This window comes from Falco biarmicus, chromosome 13 (assembly GCF_023638135.1).
Source record: "Falco biarmicus isolate bFalBia1 chromosome 13, bFalBia1.pri, whole genome shotgun sequence".
NCBI classification, from domain to species: Eukaryota; Metazoa; Chordata; class Aves; order Falconiformes; family Falconidae; genus Falco; species Falco biarmicus.
In genome coordinates, this window is record NC_079300.1 from 26,230,288 (window position 1) to 26,248,503 (window position 18,216).

Here is an 18,216-nt window from a genome sequence, read left to right on the forward strand (position 1 = left end):
ATTTTGGCATTTTTCCCCACATAATTACTTATGAGCCATTTTATAGTCACCCACAGATCAGTTTAAAAGAATGCATTACTCAAATAATAAAATTTCACAGATGGGAGAATTATTATTTAGGACTGTTACACAAAGCAGTGTAAATGGGAATAATAAAATGAGAGAAAAAGAATCGGGAGACATTTTTTGCTAGAACAGCTTGGCCCACTGTCAAATCAGTTGAGCTTATTATCTGTGAGGCTCGTTCTGACCCCGGGGGAGGCCAGGGTGAGCCGGGGGGGGATGCTGCTGCAGCAGGGCTGCGGGGGGAAGCACACAGCAGCACCACCCAAGAGGTGACTGCCAGCAGGGTCACAGCACAGCCCGGGGATTACACCAGCAGAGACACTGCCGATTACGGCCCCTTGGTTTATGCTGAACAGGTGAGATCCTCTAAGAAATGCTACTTCCTAATACTGAAATGTTAGACGTTGCACATTCCTGAAAGTTTTAACATCCATTTACCTCTGGATTCTGTTTTGCATCCTGCTGTTCACGTTACGATACATCACATAATCGGTAAGTATGCCCAGGTGTACTCATTTTGGGCCTGTGTCACTGCCATGCGCTGTTCATGCACCCTGGGCAGTCTGAAACGTGGCCTTCGTGTCTCCTCTTACAAAGCTCTCTCCACACCTAGTCACAGGCACTGCTTCTCTGGTAGGGGCTGGGGGTTTTTCATATGATCTTTCAACCCTTCTCTATTAGATGTAAGTTTATAGCCCTGAATTTTATCTTAAAATCTATACCTTTGTCGTGTGAGTCACAAAAAAAAAGTTCAAATTCTGTCAAGTACAATTTTCCTAATAGGTGCTGTTCTCTTGAATATTTACCTTTTGCATGACTCCACTGTCAACCTGTTACTTCTCAAAGCTTTCTAGGCAGAACCACCAGCTTATACCAGCTCAGTGCTTTGTAAAAATAGAAGGTATATGGCCAGGTAACTACATAGCTTTACACAATAGCGTGATGCCCAGGTTGCAGGTTTGGTTTTGGGTTTTTTTAACTTTTTCCCCACCATAGAATAAATTTCTAACCAGTAACAAACCTTGAACGTAGGTGATAAGTAGTTCTTCAGAAACCAAAACTTTAAAGGAGTCTTAGTGTGTTTCAGCACAGACAACATCATTATGCTATCAAAAGAAAAAAAATAAGGCATTTAACAGGAACAATTGCCACCCACTAGGATCAGCTGTGTAACAGATTACAAATTGCTATTTTACATTAGCCTAACTGCAGTTAATGTGTCAGGTAACTGATCTTCACGCATGAAGAAAAAGTGGGGAGCTTCAGTCTATTGCAAATTGCTTAATTTTATCTATAAAATTACTAACACACACACGCACACACACACAATCTATATATTTTAACTAGTCATAGAATAGACAACCTGTTGGCTTTCAGTCCTTTAAGAACAGAAGCTCAGATTCTTTTCCAAAGCAACTATGACTTATAACTTAACAACACATTTTTATTTGGTTATATTGTAGTGAGAAAATTTAGGACAGCAACATACCATCTATTAAACTAAGTCTATTTTGAAGGTATGAATGTTATGCAGACAAAAGTTCCTATAATAAAGTAGATGCAAAATCTAGAGCACTTGTGAGCTGCTGAAAAAGCGTTGGTTTTTTTTTACATTCTTGCAAGTTCTAACCTTTTTCCTTGTGGTAAGAAGGGCACACAACCACCATTTGAGACCCCTGGATTATAAATTCTGAACTAACCGTAGGAATCTTTCATATAGGTGTCCTGAAGCCACAGAGAATATATTTAGTACATCATCTTTATCTTGTTTTGCATCTTCATTCTTTTGTCCCCCTGTGAATCCCCTGAAAGGACAAATGTTTTTATGTAAAGGACAAGACAGTAAGGGCCAGCTATATAGGAAGGAGCGCAACAGATTATAAATGGCAGCAGTGTTGGCCTAACACAGTACAGCTGCAGGGTTTGGTGTCCCCAGGCTGGTCAGGGAATCCTCCACAAGGCCGCGCGCTGCAGACACAGACGTGGAAGACCCAGTAGCTTATGTATGAAGACCTATTTAGATGAAAGACTGCTGGCCCAGATGCAGCTCCTGGAAATGAACGAGGTTTTCAGGCTCCCAGGTAGCAGTGAGGGTAAAGGAAGGTAGGCAGGTGCAAACCAGTAGCCCAGTTCTCTGGAAACAGAGAGGTCCTATGAAAGACAGCCCTAAATTCAAACAGCCTTAATAGACAGCTATAGAATATCGCAGACATAACTGCATCATCAAGTAGTTTCCCAGTTTCAAAAGACTTGCAGGTTAATATTGAGGTAGTTTTACCATTTGAGAGATTCCCAAAATCCAGATTCATTCTCACTGGTACCATCACTTAGCAGATCTTCATTCATCATATCTAGTTTTTTCTGAACCTACAAAGCAGAACATTGCTTTAGTGAGTGAGTGGCACCACATCCTGGGCAAACAGCTACAGAGTGTAACTTTGACACTGACTCTGTCCGCAGCCAGAATCGTGTCTGGTGAGCTGACAGGTAACCGAAGGTGTCCAGAGAAACAGCTCAGGAGGGAACTGTCATTTTCAGAACAGATTTTCAGAAGCTGTTTTCAGACACCAAAGGCACATTAGTCTAGATGGTTAAAATGCTTTGCTAAGAGGTGTTTAGTGACCATCCTTGATGATGGAGACTAGCAAAGAAAAATCCTCAAAGAAACAAACCAACTGTGCTACTCCCCCCACCCCCAAAAAAAACCAAACCCAACACATGTAATTCTCTCCAGTGTCATCAAAAAACCCTAAACAAAGTCTATAGATAATTTCTTCTGTTATTGATACTGTGATGTGAACTTTGTGCCAACTGCCTCAAATGATGCCTGCAGCAAGGGATCATCAGGCCTTAATCAAGTTTCTTCCCCACCATTGATTAGTCTTTTTTAAGAGCAACTCTAGTTTTTAAAAACTCACCTTCACTTTAATGATTTTGCTCTTGAAGTTGTTGAGAACAACAATAACTTCACTAGCTTCAGGTGGAGAGTCTGTGCCATCATGGCTGAAAAGACAGTAAAATACTGACCTTTACTGCAATGCAGAAATAATTATTTCTTCTACACTTTTTTTCTACATGGTATTAAGCCTTAGTACTGTAAAACAGGTTTGAGACATGCAACAAAGTAACAAATACGTCAAGTTGTGCACACGCTGGGTTTTTTAAATGAATTTATTTATTTCATCTCACATAACTTACATTCAGTACAAACTGTAATTTGCTGTTCAGTTCACTATGCTTTGGCAAGGAAACTGTTAAGATTCACATACTACAGTGCCTCCTACCTAGTTCAAAAGTTTCACAAGAAAAAGACTAAAGTATTTCTTATGCTGTCCTACCTGTAGATTCTGTAGATATCCTCAGATCTGCCCTTTCTAAGCCTCAGAGTCCATGCACCAGGATTGGCTTTTAACTGGAAATAACCCTGTGAAGTGAAGAGTATTTGTCAGTTTCCAGAAAATGCGAATGTAGAAGAACAAGTGTTTAAGTCATTTGACCCACTGTTTTATGTCTGAAAATGGTTATTCATAAGCAAGCTGATTCACATAACCTTAAGGCTTTAAAACCCAGGAGAAAAAAACCCAGAAGTTCCATTTGAAATTGTTGCTTTTTCCATAAGAGACAGGGTTATGGAAAGGTCTATCATTATTTGTTAGATAAGAAAAAGTGTTCAGAGCGTGCTGATGTGAACAGTGCAATCCCAAAGTTTTTTTCTGCAAAAGCTTGCCTTCATGAAGGAGTGAGTGGATTTCAAAGCACTGGCTGGTAACTAACTACACAGCACTGCGCAAAAGGTCTGTCTAAAAAACAAAATCTAAATTGATTTTGAAGCTCGACATGCTGGTATTTCATCTACAGCAGGAAATTGTAACATAATTTATATCTTACAAGATCTCTCTTCTACAGAACTTAAATCATTACAATGTGCAATTCAGATATTGTGTACAAATCTTGTTGAAGTTTCAGGTTCCAGATCTGAATCTTTTCTTTTGTGATTTAGACTATTACACCTGCAGAAGATACAAACATTTGTAGTGATGCCTCAGTGTCCCATCCAGTTTTGTACTATAACCCTGTGACCCCAAATACATGCAATTCCATATGTGATCCAGTTAGCTTTAAAAAAAACACACAGCAACAAAACAACCCAAAACCTAAAAAAACCAACCACACAGGGCATGTTCCTGGTCTCCTCCTGCCCTTCCACAGCGTAGACACGGAGCGGAGGAATGGGATTCCCAGATACAGCACTGTGTGCTGCAGTACGTACACTTTGGTTTAACTACTTAGAAAGACACCTCCAAGCCATTAAAGCTTTATTCCCTAAAATACACAGTGTGATCACACATAAAATAAGGGTCATCTTCCTTTCTACAATAAGAAATATTACATTATAGGATATATTCTGGCTAAGAAAAGGTGATGAATGTAGGAATTTTAAAATAAACATTTAGCAGAAGTAAACATTTTTTCTTGCTTTCCCTTTAATATATTTACAGATTCAAAAAAAAAAACCCCAAACCACAAAAGGCAGTTTACTCAAGTTTCTAACTAACCTTACATGTCAAGAAAATATTCCAGGGGCTAACTTCCCTTGCCATGATCTCAGTCCATTACCTCTCTCATTGCCCAGTGCAGACACTGCAAACAGACTGATCCTTTAAGCAGCTGCCTTACAAAAGCAGCTGCAGGGAACAATCACATGCTTGGATTTCCATCACCTTTTCTCAACCAAATTAAGCAATTCCCATTCTTTGACGCTTAGCTTTATTTTCTAGAATGTCAACTGTTCTTGCTGACTTCTCTCCATTTGTTCCACAGATCTCCTGAAGAAATGGGTCCCAAAATAAGACAGCTGTACACCCGAGGCTCACAGTACCACAGCAGATGGTCTAAAGACTACCCAGTCTAAAAAAAAACCAAATCAGAACCACCTGACCTTCCCGGAGAGAGTCACTTAAGAACACTGGCATCATTATAAGATATTCCTGACGACCCCTCTCAGCAAGCTGAAGGGAAAGGAGTACATCTTGAAAAAGGTAAGAAACAAGTACGCTGCAAGGTTGTAGGCTTAATGTTAGGAATGATGTGGTTCCGATGTTTGCAAGCAGCTGTGCCGTGTAACACCACATATCCGTAACTCACATAGTAGAAAATACTCAGAGGTTTATGCAAGTCATGGTGCTGACTGGAAAACCAGTTACTTGTTGCCAGTTTCAGTCAAATGCTTACCAAGTTGGCCATAACAATAGTATCAACAATGACAGGACTCGTTGAAGTTCCTAGTGTAAACTGGAGTCCCCGAGGTGGCTGTCCAGTAGTAATATCATAGCAGTGTCCTTCCAGAAGCAGATACTCTAACTCATACTCTGCAGCTACAACATTATCCACCTGTAAGGAGAAGATACTGCTGAATTCAGCAATAGCTGCAGAGTGCAAATTTTTAGTGATTCAGTCACTCTCTAAAATAGCCAGAGTAATTAAATAACAATTTTACCAGAGTAATTTTATTAAATAAATACCTAGAAAGCCTCAAAGAGCTCAGCTCCTTTGAGTGACAAATTTCATACACATATTCTTAAGTGTCCCTGACCAAAAAGGTTTGAATCTCAAGGGGTGAGATGCTAGGATAAGAGAAGGGAAGGACTGTTGCTCTATTTTATAGTTATGATTTTTTCAACATTTATTGGAGAATGTAGTCAAGTAAGTGATTGGTTTGACATCTCATAAAAAGTATATGATGGGCTCAAGAACGCTGACTCTAAATCTCTTTAAAGCTAGTCTCGTCTAATATTTATTAGGTGAAATAAATGTTTTGTTTTGCTCTGCATTACTCTTAGTGTGCTACGGTACTGTCAGAAATAGCAAATCCTTTTTCCTACATCAAAAAAGTCATGCCAAGAAAGGAAAAACCCACAAACCCAAAAACCTTGGGTCCCTACCAGACTACATTCAGATGTAGCCTAAATAAATAATAGTATTATTTAATAAATAAAGACACTAAATAAGCAAAATATTAGTGAATCTCACAAAGCATCTTCTCTCATTGCACATCCAAAATAACAGTTTAATTGCTACAGCACCAACAGACTGCACGTTAGGAATTGGAAATTGTGCATCTGCAAAAGTAAAGCTACTGCTTATTTGGAGGTGCAGGATGGTACTTTGAATGCCTGAAGCGTTTAATCCCCCTCTCAGGCTTTCAGTTAATTTAAGGGGGACAAGGGAATTGGACGCTTGAAACATGTAGTAGTAGCGACCATTTGGTGGCTCGTTTAAGGTGTTTCAGTTAGGTTAAGAGATGAAAAACAAAGAAACCCTCAACCAAAACAAACCCATACAGCACCACACACCCAAGTTTCCTAGATCTCTGAATAACTAGTAAAGGATCGGCAATATCAGATTCCCCAACGGTATCAGAGAGATGCAAAAGTAAGAGGAGGCTACTAACACAATGTTCAGGGAGAAAAGACACATCTGTAATGATTACAAGGCCGTACAGACGGTTGCTTTTCAAGAGGCCTGTTGGTAAAGGGTCTCACACTGCTGCCACACGTGCAGCGGGCAGGTTTCTGTACTGCAGGAGTCACCACGCAGCTGGGGCTGCTGTGACCCGGCCCAGGGCTGGCTGGTTTTGGAGCCTGAACTTCCCTCTTGCCTCTAGAGGCAGTTGCTCCAGGTCAGGATTGAGGCATATCGGTGGGGAAAAGCTTGTCCTGGCCCCCCTGTGCCATACTCATTCTGCAGAGAGGGAACTTCAGCCTCCAGAGCTGTCACTCTGGCATCCTTTGCATATGCTGGATTATACATATAAAAATCCTGGGTTTAATATTTCTCTGCAGTTCTTCAAGGCCAACTAAATAAGGGCTTGTTTCAAGGGAAAAGATTATTTGACCACCTCATTTAACAGTTACTATTTAATGTTGCACCCTGAAGTCCAAAATTTTCTACTTTGCATCACAGGTGGATTTTTCTAACTTTAATCTATGTGTTTTTAGTGCCCATCATAACACGGTGTGTAGTGCACTTTGTAACCACTAGCCCACTTTGCTAGATCTCCTGAAAACTACGGAAGTTAACAGCAAAAGGTTAATAATTAGCACAGAATTATCCAGTTCATTAAAGATTAATGAGAATTAACTTGTAAACACAGATACTCTTCTTTTGTTTTTAATGTCCTCCTCCTGCTAAACTCTAGCCCCTTGGATTTTTATTTTGTCCTTATTTTATCCCTGTGTATGTGGGGCAGCACTGCCCAGATCAGTATTGCAACAGTCTAATTTCAAGGCGTGTTCTAGCAGCAGTCAGCTCCTAAACCTGCCACAGCTGAGCGCATTTCTGCTGCACCAGTTTGACTGTTCTATTGGTACTGCGTTTCCTTTTGTGGGCCACAGGACTGTTTGCCAGTAACAAAAGCTGTGAAAATGAACAGGCAGCTAAAAACCAGCTTGGTTGCTTCTGAGAGCAAGTGAAAGTACGTAGAATTTACTTACTGGAACCGGATTCAGACCTTACTTAAAAATTTCTAAAAAGAGGTTTTTAAAAAATGGTAATCTTATTTTTTGTCGTGCCATTTGCTGTCGTGGCAACCTGAAACAAATTTTTCAACTAATAGAAAGTTATTTAATGACCAACAGTTTCTTTGTTTGTAGCTCATGACAGTGAAACGTTATATATACACACTCAGAGCATCTGTAGGATCCACTTCAAGTAAACCTACAGTATTTTTCAATCTCCGGTTCAGGCATCCATGAGTAGGTGAGAACAGCAGCCTTAACTGAGCTCAGGTTTACCTGTGTCTCTCCTAGAAAATGTTTAGGGGTCTGCAAACGTAACAGTTGTTAATGTCCACAGTTCTGTGTTTATTAACATTTTAAAATTATGCATTTCTTTGCAATTACAAGAATAAGCCCTGGAAAACCAACACCATTTCAATGCAGTAATAAGAACACGTTGATTTCTGTTACCTCCTCCAAGTAAATATTGTCGAGGTCATACGGGGTTCTGACAGATTCCACCATCCAGCTCTCCGGAGTGTTTAGGTTCAAAGTGAACAGCGGAGACTGGGGCATATCCAAAAACTTGGCTATTGGTCCTGCAGCAAAGTTATTATCTGCTGCAAAAGAAATCTCCGGCTCCAAAACATAGCGATAAAAGCTGAAATTTCAGAAAGAACAATCTTAGAACGTATTTCTGCCAGACTTTGCAAATATTTCACTCTCATTGAACTTGCTGATGGCATCAGCTTTCCTAGATCTGCAGTGTCTCCACAGCTTTGACCAAAGCAACACAGGTTGTGTTGACTTTAGAACAGGTCAGAATTTTCATCCCGAAGGAGCAAACAGAATGTGCAAAACCTGGCTATTAAGATTAGTAAGTTATTTAACTTTTTTATATAAATAAATAAAAGAGCCTAACTTGTAAACCAGCAGAATTACCTCATGCAACCCACAAATTTTCAGATTCCCTGTGGGAAATCATGCTATTACATAAAGGAGCTCAAAGCAGTTATTGAGGCTTCCTATAGGATATTTGACCACATTTCTGTTTGCACATTCCAACAGGTTTTTCTTTCTCTCTCTCTCTTTTTAACCCTGGTGTGGTATTGCTTACCTTTTCAGTGGCATGTCAGAAAGTTTGGACTGGCAGTTCATAAACACTCTGAGGTTCATATTTATCAATTGGTTCAAAACCTAATGTAACGAGCAAAAGACATCCCTTAAAACAGGAACTAGAAAACTGACCGCTGTTTTTATAGACAGGACCTCAAGGAGGCACGTTAGCTGCTCATTCTCAATCCTCCCTTCTCATTATTTGCTTTACCACACCCACTTTTTAATTGGTGGTTTTAAGAACAGTTACCTGCTGCCTCACATTGCAGACATTCTTTTTGAGATGCAGAGACTCAAGAAGAGAGTCACTGCAAACTAAACTGTTAAAATGGTGAAACTAAAAGCTATGTAGACAATACCCAAGCATGATCTTGTTAGTGTGTAATACACTGTAATTAGTTTTTCCACTAATAAATGTATTGTGCAACTCGTACACACTATGAGGCAGCCGTTGGTCACCACCCAATCAAGGAGGAAGACAAACATTCCAAAATTACGGAACTGAGACTTTTTGAAACTGCCATAAAATGCGTGACAACATTGCATACACACCAGAAGTAATGGAGCAAGCCTTTGAGCATCTCTGGTCACAGGATCAACAATGGCCACAACATCAAAGTATGTCTCCCCCTCTTTTGGTCTCAGTTTAACTGCACTAAACAGAAGAAAAAACAATTTTAAAGTATCAAAAATATGGATAATCTTACAAAAAACACACTGTCCATCTCATTCTGAAGTCAAATTACTTCCTAAACGCTATGCATCTTCTGAATCTAGATAGTGAAAAAATATAGATATATACATATACATGTATAGAGACTGACAGAATCTGGAATCTGGCTGTGCCCTGAAAACTGTTGGGGACTTTCCTATTGCTACTTGGATTTTTATTTTTTAAGTTAAAAGCAACGTACAACAATAGGAACAGTAAAAGACAAGGAAAAGCTTATTGCTCAGCAAATGCCAGCAATTCTATACCTGTATCGTTCTTCAAAAAAATGATATTCAATCCTTGCCTCTCCTTTTGGTTGAGCAGAAAGAAGAGCATCCACTTTCATTACCAGGTCGCTTGCACTGAACAAAACAAAACATGTTTACAGGTACTCAGAAAATGCTCGCACTTACCACATTTCTGCTAGTTAGCAGCAAAAGAGAAGACAGTGAATTCAGATACACAAACTTAACACCTCTACTACCTTTCTACACAAGCTTTGAAGAATTAAACATATTTAAGGGCTATCCACCATTAATTTTAACAGGTTGCTGCCTTATTACTGAGAATACCAAAGGGTTTAACTCTGTGACAAATACAGAACGGCTGGTCAGCCATGCGATAGGTAGTACGTTCCTGAACTTCACCAACCTCTTAGACCTGTAAGCCATTCAGACCAAACCCCTGTTTCACAGCAGTCTTCCCATTTTACACACGACTCTAAGAGCTAGGAAGCAATCCTGTATGTGGAGAAACTTCTGAGAGAGAGAGGGGTCCTGTCATTAAAAGATAATTACTTCTGACTTCTTCCTTTTTATTATTCCCATACATTTTCAGTCTCGTATTTTAAGAATATATTTAATCTTGAAAATGTAAAACCCCTTGAAAGTTCAGTGAAAATTGATTTGTACCTCATAGCTTTGCCAAGTACCGTAACTTAAAGGTCTTTCAGCTTTTCCTGAATTAAGTAAGTCTCATAGATTTACAGCGACAGCTGTTTAAATTGTTCATGCCAAAACCACAAGCCTGGTGAAGTCTGCCAAGTTCTACAGTGTTTTCCAATGCAGATAATTTCAAAAGTTTTTCCAAAACTTTGGCAGCATTCAGACCAAAAAAACACTGCTCTGTCCAAAACTAGCCTGTTTTCAAACTATGCCATCTTCCTCCACCCTATCACCTTTATTTCTCTTCTAATTCCCAACACAGCAATGGATGCAGCAGTGTTTGGAATGCTGTTAAAACCTGTCCCACTAGGATTCAGAATCACACACGATTACTGCACAGATGACCTCAAGCTAAACTTACATGACTAGCCTTTTAACAGTCAAACAGCATCATGGAAAAATGTAATGCTAAATACAGAAGAAACTATCTTTAGCTATGAGATCCAACACGCAAATGCACACCTGTGGACCTCAGTTCTTTTGAGCCTGAAGATTTTCTTTTGGTTAGCTCCCCCCAAGCTTTTTGCAGTAATTATCTAGAACTGTGACTTTGCTTTTCTTATCTCTACCTCTTTTCCTATTGTTCCTCTTCAAAAAGTTAAAAGCAGTGCCCGTGATCATGTAGTGTTGACAGCGAAACATATCACTAAAATAATTTATATTGATAGTTCAGTGCTGATTGGCCTGAACTGCAAACAGATTCAGAAGGCATACTCCCACAGCCTCTCAATTTCTTCCCTTCCTTCTGCTTTTAAATCAATACTGTAGTAATCCTACACATGAGTTATGAAACCCTGACATATTGGAGGCAAGTGGTTTAAAACAGCGTGTCAGGTAAGATTTAGCTGGGGGAAAAACCCGTAAGAAGTCTGAAGGCCTTAGAATTAATGAAAAGTTAGGCTTCTCTTACTGGAGCAGAAAGCATTTTCAAGAGCAAGTGTAGTAACATGCAGCAGTCTGTACTTTGTAACGTCCCACAAAAGCAAACCACTCTTCTCTGCATAGAGACATCACCTCCGTTAGTAAAGTTGCCACAACCAGTCACCTAAACCTTGAACGGAACTTCATCTAGCTGAACACAGCAATAAGCCAGTCCCTGCAGAATACATCACCACCCTCAGTCTTTATTTTTTTCAGCCCACCTGTATCCCTCCCCACCCCAATCTAAGGAACCACTTTCTGGAACTCCTCAGATAATGCGGCAGGCTGCTGCCACCCACGCTGCTGTGAGTAAACTGGCAACATTTACTGTTCGATGTTCACCTGAACCACTCTACAGTAAACCCTACAGACTCTGGCACTTTGCCAGTTTCTTGCTGCTTGTCGGTGAGGCTTCAGCCAGTAATTCCTCCAACTTTGGTCACAAGGCACCAGACCAGCCACAGCAGGTTGCTACTAGATAATGAACCAAGAACGAGGAACTCTGAGCACGGTACCCTCGCAGGGGTTGCCAGTACTCTCAGAACTGCCTCCCGAATCTGGCGGATACAGTTACAGCTCCATACCTCCAGGAGACTGTGAACTGTAACAAAGGTCAGTCACTAAAGCACTTGAAACCCAACAAAGATAATGTACATCCTTTTCTTTTCTCACTTCTCCCTCTGAACAGCTGAGCCCTAACCATATGAACACATGCATGTTTGTTTACAGCACGTTTCCAGAGTATACTTGATAAAGCTTTCTCCAAACTGCAGAAAGTCACTTTATCAGAGTACCACCACTTTTTTGTAAGCCTCTTCATGTGTACTTACAGATCTTCTTCAAATCCCAGCTGCTGAATCTGAGATTTGATTTTCTGTCCTGATGTCTTTAGTATGATATTCTCAAGGAGATGAAAATCATCCTGATTGAACATCTCACCATCCTCTAATGGGCCAATAATCTATAAAAAAAGCAGGATCTGCATTACTAGGTTAAAGCTACACCGAAACAAAATTCAAAGACATATTAAATAAATACTGCACCCCAGTCTCAGTGGGTATTAACTGTTTAGGCTGATATTAATGTCTGGCAGCGGAGTTTAACAGCTAACTAACTATTTAGAGCCAAAAGTCCCAGGCTAAAGGCATAAAGTGCATCCTATAAAGCGCATCCTTAAAATTTTCACAGAGTGCTTGGTTTTCAGAAGTCAGGAATACTAAATTATACATGCAATGCTACGTCTTGAAGGGGCAATAGAATACCAGGCCAATTCCAGTAGTCCAGTATGACTCCAGCACAGGTCACTCCTCTAGCCTTCAAAAGCCTGAAGACTACCTAGACAGTTCATGTTATTTTGCTAAGAGAGTGAAATAAATACCACAACTCATCACTTGAAATTTTTAACCCATTGAAGTATACAGTAACCACTGGAACTTGGGGGGGGGGGGGCGTTCCTAACTAGGAAGCAGATGGCAAAAGAAAACTTAACGCTGTACTGAGCTGAGTTTCATTATTTGCGGTGAAATACCATTGTAACATCACGTGCCTAATCTAAGTGGCTACTGTGAAAAAAGCTGGTGGAAGAGACCAGGGCACCTTGGTCAGGGCCAGCACATTTTGCCCAATAAACTGAAGCAGCACAATCTTTCAGTTTTATCATCCCTTTCCGCCCCTGGACTCAATTCACTGCCAACATGAAAGCAACTTGTGTTACTGAGAGAGAGATGTGAAGATGTACAAAACACAAACAAGTAGCTGCACGCAGTACAAAGGAAGGGTCATGAATGTCTGAATAAATCAAACTGGAAGCGGTCCTAAAAGTGTGTTGAGACCTAAAGGCAGCTGAGGCTCTGCGTCTGATCCCTAGACTCCGCACAAGGTCTGCTTCTTTCCCACAGGTGGAATATCTCCTTCAGTGTCTGCTGATTGATCTCACCCTTCCATTGCTGATCACAGCCCTCTGCCCCTTCTTCAGCTTTAGAACGTCTCTGCAATATATCGCATGGGACAGAATAAAATCCACCTTGGGAGATTCAAAGGCTTCTTTGAAAATACTGATGTCCATACCCTGAAAGAAAAGAATACTTGACATTGAAATGGGAAGAAAACTACACCTCTGCACACTTTTTAAATGCAGCTTTTTTGTTTCCATTCGAGAACATCTTTCTGGCTTGCTAAAATTTATCCCCAGGCCCCTTTTCTTTGTGGCCTTCAACCTAGTTCTTGCCTGTCACCTTCAAACATTAGCAATAATTACTAGGGCTGTGGCCCTTCATATCAGAAGTTGGGATACTTAAACCAGTTATTCCATTCTTCTGTTCTTAAGTGATTCTTGCCTAACTTTTTTAAACCTACTTTGAGAAATGTCATTTTTTTCTCAGCTTTTTAAAAAGATTATCGTTCTCCCCTAATCCCCCAAGAAACAACAGACTCGGATTCCTAAATCTGCATTCCTCCTGATTTTTCGAAGTTATGTAGCTTTGATGTGTATGATTTACTTTATTTTTAGATGTACAGTTACATTTACTAAGTTTATCTTGGGAGAAAAAAAACCCACCCCCCTCAACCAACAAGCAATAGCAAAACCAGGAGCGTTACTCTCCATTGTTACTGCCTCTTTTGCATATGAACACATCACACTAAAAAATTCATCAGAAGAACAAGTGAAGTATCCTACCTGTGTAAATGCCAACAAACATGCTTACCCCAACAGCAAATTCTAAGATGTCAGCTCCTGCCTTCAGTGCCTTTGCAATTTCTTCTTTGGCCATTTTGGTGATGAAGTTCTTGGCATTATTTGATGTTTGTGTCTGCAGAGCTGCCCATATGGCTTTAGCAACAAGTGTATTCTGGCTATTTGGATCTTCACTGGGATTATTAATCATGCTAATTCGAACATTATTGCTGGATTTCTGTGTTTAACAAAACATGCGTTAAGAGAGTTTTAGAAATTAATTGAGAAGCGTAAGTCTATTGTAATAAACACTACAGCAAAAGCTTTTTATTTCTTAACCAGAAAACCAGATTACAAATCAGGTAAATAACAGCACAAGGTTAAATGGATGAATGAACTAATTTAACATCAAGTATTTAGTTTATGTATAGGCAGCACTGTGACAGGAATCTTCTAGATAATACTGTGCTACAGAAGAGATATAGGACTATGGCCACAACTCAGAGGTCTGGCAAAACAGTGCTTTAGGAGTAAGCTATCTGTTTTTTACAATTCAGTTGTCTTCCCAGAACAAACGAGATGAACATGAGCATTGCTCTCTGCTCTGTGACCAAACCAAAACACAGACATCTTCAATTTAAAACCATGGGCTTAAAAGCATCTCTTTTCTTCATTGTATTAGCGAAGTGCCAAGAGGGGTTCTGTCCTAGTACAAGGTCAGTGACGTTCCAGCCCCTACAAATAAGGTGAGGCTGGAAATCAGAGACTCTGCAGGAACCAATCTCCCCAGGTCACGCAGCAGGAAGCGGCACAAACTGTGTTTTTCAAGCCTCTACCTACTGCTTTATTAGCACTGCTAACCCGTTCAAATGAAAACATTACCTACCTGATGTTTAATTGCATCGTACAACAATTGCCTCCCTGAAGGCTTATCAAAATCACCAACAATCCAAAAAGTAACAGGTCTAACAAAGGAATCATCTGCAATTAAAAAAAAACAGGTGGAAGAAATTTGAGGGTGAAGGGAAGGAAAGCTTCAGGTTTTCCCTCATTTGGGGGAAAAATACAATACACATGCAAAGATTTCAAAAGAAGCAAAATCAGAAGAAAGCTATGGATGAACCTAAGCTATGAAGTCTGGCAAGACAAAAATAATAGTATTGGTATTAGATTTAGTTTCATTTACCTTATTCGTATAACCCGCGTGACAGCATGCATCACTGTTTCTAAGATATTTTTTTATTATTATTTTTGTTTGCTTGCTAACTTTTCAATTTAGAAATTATAAAGGACTCTGTAAATAACTTGCAGATTCCAACTAGGGTACAGACATACCACTTCTTCATACCAAAGCTGTTAGTACACAAAATCAGTTTTGCATAGAGAAAAAAAAAAGTGCTGAAGCAAACATGCATTTAAACAGATCGCTTCATTTCCTGCTGGTTCTAAAGCCAACATTATAAAGGAACCAGAAAATTCCCAGAACAACAACAAATGAAATGTTAAAGCATGAGTTACCATAGATCTCCTTGGAAGACATTCCTGGTCAAAAAGCAGAAAGGAAAGGGGGGAAAGGAGAGAGACATTAATGATCTGATAGTAATCCCAATGTGTATCAAGAAGCTGCAGCACTGTACTGGGCGTAACTGTATCACTACAGTTCAAGTCCAACAAGCACCAAGTTTGTCCTGCTTTTATTAGGATAAGCTTTGAGGTTTTTCTTCCCCTCAAACAGATTGATGCTTTGGTATATTACATATTACCAGTTTCATACCATACTGTGAAGGCACCACACTGAAGACCGTTTGCAAAAACTGCAATGCCATTATGACTTGCACATGAAGTTCCTTTAAAAATTAGTACGACAGTGCTATTTCAGTACTGTTGCTGAGCCAGCAACAGGTACAACTATTATTATTTTAGAAAATAAATGTGCTATAGCGTTACTGTAATAAGATATTTAATAACTGGTATCTGAAGTGACAGAAGAGGCGGTGACCCAAAACTGTCAAGCCATGGGATTGCAAATAATGCACACTTTCAAATGAGGTGTAGGTTTAGTTAACACTCTGCAAAAGGGAAACCAAGAAACTCGTTCAGATCTAAGTGACTGAACAGGAACCAAGGGCCAATATAAGACATAAGAAGGAGCAATGGGAACGTTTAAGGCAGAGCATGCAGTGGCAGTGGGTGGAGATAGTACTGGGGAAACTTGTGCGAGTCCAGTAAAGATGACAGACAGGAACAAGAGGAATTGGTTCAAATAACAGCATCTTATTTATGATACCTAACTGAAATGGATATAGGAAGGGCCTGATTAAGCTCTGTAATATGTCTGTGCCTGTGTTTCTTACATGAGAAGTACAGCTGAGTTTTAACACTCAGGAGACTTTGTGTGTAACTGTAATAAAATGACACTATGATTGAAAAAGCAGTACATGCACCAGAGCAATAAAAACAGCACAGACCACGTTAGGTGGTGTGTTATATGATGGGCAATAACAGTTTTATTCTGAATCCATGCAACTTTTACTGATTTTGAATTATGGGAGAGCGAACTAGAACCCCTTTTGTATTGTTCTAGTCAGTGTCCGTGCAGGATCAGGGCTTACACTGCTGCATTTCTGGTGATCACTTGTAATATCGCAAGAGCGGGTTGGGTGGCACTTCATTATTCATTGAAGGCTGGGCTGGGTTTAAAGGCAGGAGCATTCTTGTTCCATGTAGATGTCATATAAAAAAAAATATGTATCTTCCCATTTAACACTTGGATTTTGCCATAACTCACAGGCCTGACCAAGGCTCAGTGAGTAGGTTCAGTACTGTATGTATGCTTGGAAACACACATAAGATTAGATTTGGGTTCGTAATCCACTGCAGATGTTACCTTTCTTTGTTAAGTAGGTCATGCTGTTTGCGACAGCAGCTGTCTTATCTTTGGAATCCAATGTGGTAAATCGAGCAAAGTCATCCACGTAAAAGTTATCTGAGGAAGAGAGAAAGTATTAGATGCCAAAGCAGCTATTCCATGTAAAATGAAAGAAAAATCACTACTATTACAGAACATTAAGAACATAATCCCATTTTGTTCCTCATGATACTGCTTTTTATGTCTCACTTCCACTGTTAATATATAAACTGAGGAATAAGTTTTTGTTGTCTCATAAGTTACACGAATAACTACATTGCATATTTGATATGCAGAAGTCAGTGGAAAGAACTGTTCAAGGCTCACTTGAAGTTAATTTATGTAAATAATATGCATTTAAAAATCCACCATGTTACTATTTTTCAAGCAACTCAAAAAAGGTAGCGTGCAAGTTTTTGCAATAGCATCATCCTGCAGAGTCACTGCATTGGGTGTCAATACATTTAGCCATTAAGAGTTCTGCTAAATCTTAAATGGTTCCAGGGACAACTGTCAATCTCTGCTCAAAAGTTGGTTAGAAATAAAATCAAGCTGTTACTTTATACATTATGTGACTGTTCTTGGCTTTTGCTACCACTGTTAATTTCTCAACTTCATGAATCATATTCCCCTAAAGGTTTGTATAAAAATCAAAAGAGATTCCCATTTTGAAAAATCTCTATAGACAGTAATGTTGCTGTTGTACATAACATCTTCCCCAGCACTGGGGCCAGATCATCACGTGGGTGCTCTTAGTACTGCTACTAGAGTTTTCCATTGGGACAGCAAAAGTCTTTGACTCTCAAACTTCAGTTTTAGTGCAGTTAAAAGCATCCCTTACTCATTCCTGTCAGATCTAGGTACTCTCTGTCAGACATTAAGATTCTTGAGTTAATTCTTGGTACAACATTAGGCTGGTTCATGATATACTCAACCACATCTTGGTCATTAGATAATTCACCCTGAAGGACAGAAGAAAGAAGCAATATTCGTTATTTCACACGTGTATTTGTCATAGGTAACTTAAGAAAAAAAAAAAAAAAAAAAAAAAAGCAAAAAACAAACCCCAACCAAAACCCAAAAGACCAACAACCACCATCAAAAAAAACCAAACCCCAAACCAAGAAATTATGCAAGTTAAGTTGTCTCCTTTCTCTCTGAAGTCACAGCTGAACTCAGCACCTACCAGGTACACGGCTCGCTGGAAGATGCTTGTGGTTTCCAGGATTTTGTGCATTGTCACAGTTTCTAGGTCATCAGGATCCAGCTGATCTTTTTGAAAAGGCATTCCATTGAACAGCACAACAGGGAGAGGACCTACGCCCGTCTGCTCATAGTAACCTCTCGCTGCCTAAATACATGGAAAGTAGATTTACCAC

General features: G+C 39.7%; 1 protein-coding gene and 1 long non-coding RNA gene across 4 annotated transcripts in view; one reads left to right on the forward strand and one right to left on the reverse strand.

Moving 5' to 3' along the window:
• Window positions 1-18,216, reverse strand: part of UGGT1 (UDP-glucose glycoprotein glucosyltransferase 1) — a 46,221-nt gene that overhangs the window by 7,512 nt on the left and 20,493 nt on the right. The window contains exons 18-35 of one of the 2 annotated variants that reach the window (XM_056358382.1): window positions 18,024-18,188; window positions 17,679-17,799; window positions 16,817-16,915; window positions 15,448-15,471; window positions 14,816-14,910; window positions 13,961-14,167; window positions 13,192-13,323; window positions 12,086-12,216; window positions 9,657-9,752; window positions 9,231-9,333; window positions 8,680-8,759; window positions 8,034-8,223; window positions 5,299-5,457; window positions 3,405-3,490; window positions 2,985-3,069; window positions 2,345-2,433; window positions 1,767-1,871; window positions 1,088-1,172 (exon numbers count right to left, since the gene is read on the reverse strand). In XM_056358382.1, coding sequence (XP_056214357.1) covers window positions 1,088-1,172; window positions 1,767-1,871; window positions 2,345-2,433; window positions 2,985-3,069; window positions 3,405-3,490; window positions 5,299-5,457; window positions 8,034-8,223; window positions 8,680-8,759; window positions 9,231-9,333; window positions 9,657-9,752; window positions 12,086-12,216; window positions 13,192-13,323; window positions 13,961-14,167; window positions 14,816-14,910; window positions 15,448-15,471; window positions 16,817-16,915; window positions 17,679-17,799; window positions 18,024-18,188 — 2,052 coding nt within the window. The remainder of the gene's footprint in view (window positions 1-1,087; window positions 1,173-1,766; window positions 1,872-2,344; window positions 2,434-2,984; window positions 3,070-3,404; window positions 3,491-5,298; window positions 5,458-8,033; window positions 8,224-8,679; window positions 8,760-9,230; window positions 9,334-9,656; window positions 9,753-12,085; window positions 12,217-13,191; window positions 13,324-13,960; window positions 14,168-14,815; window positions 14,911-15,447; window positions 15,472-16,816; window positions 16,916-17,678; window positions 17,800-18,023; window positions 18,189-18,216) is intronic. The other variant, XM_056358383.1, reaches the window with a different exon arrangement.
• LOC130158061 (uncharacterized) overlaps window positions 3,507-18,216 on the forward strand; it is a 35,150-nt gene continuing 20,440 nt past the window's right edge. For both annotated transcript variants that reach the window (XR_008825144.1, XR_008825143.1), the window contains exon 1: window positions 3,507-5,105. This is a non-coding gene — a long non-coding RNA (uncharacterized LOC130158061). The remainder of the gene's footprint in view (window positions 5,106-18,216) is intronic.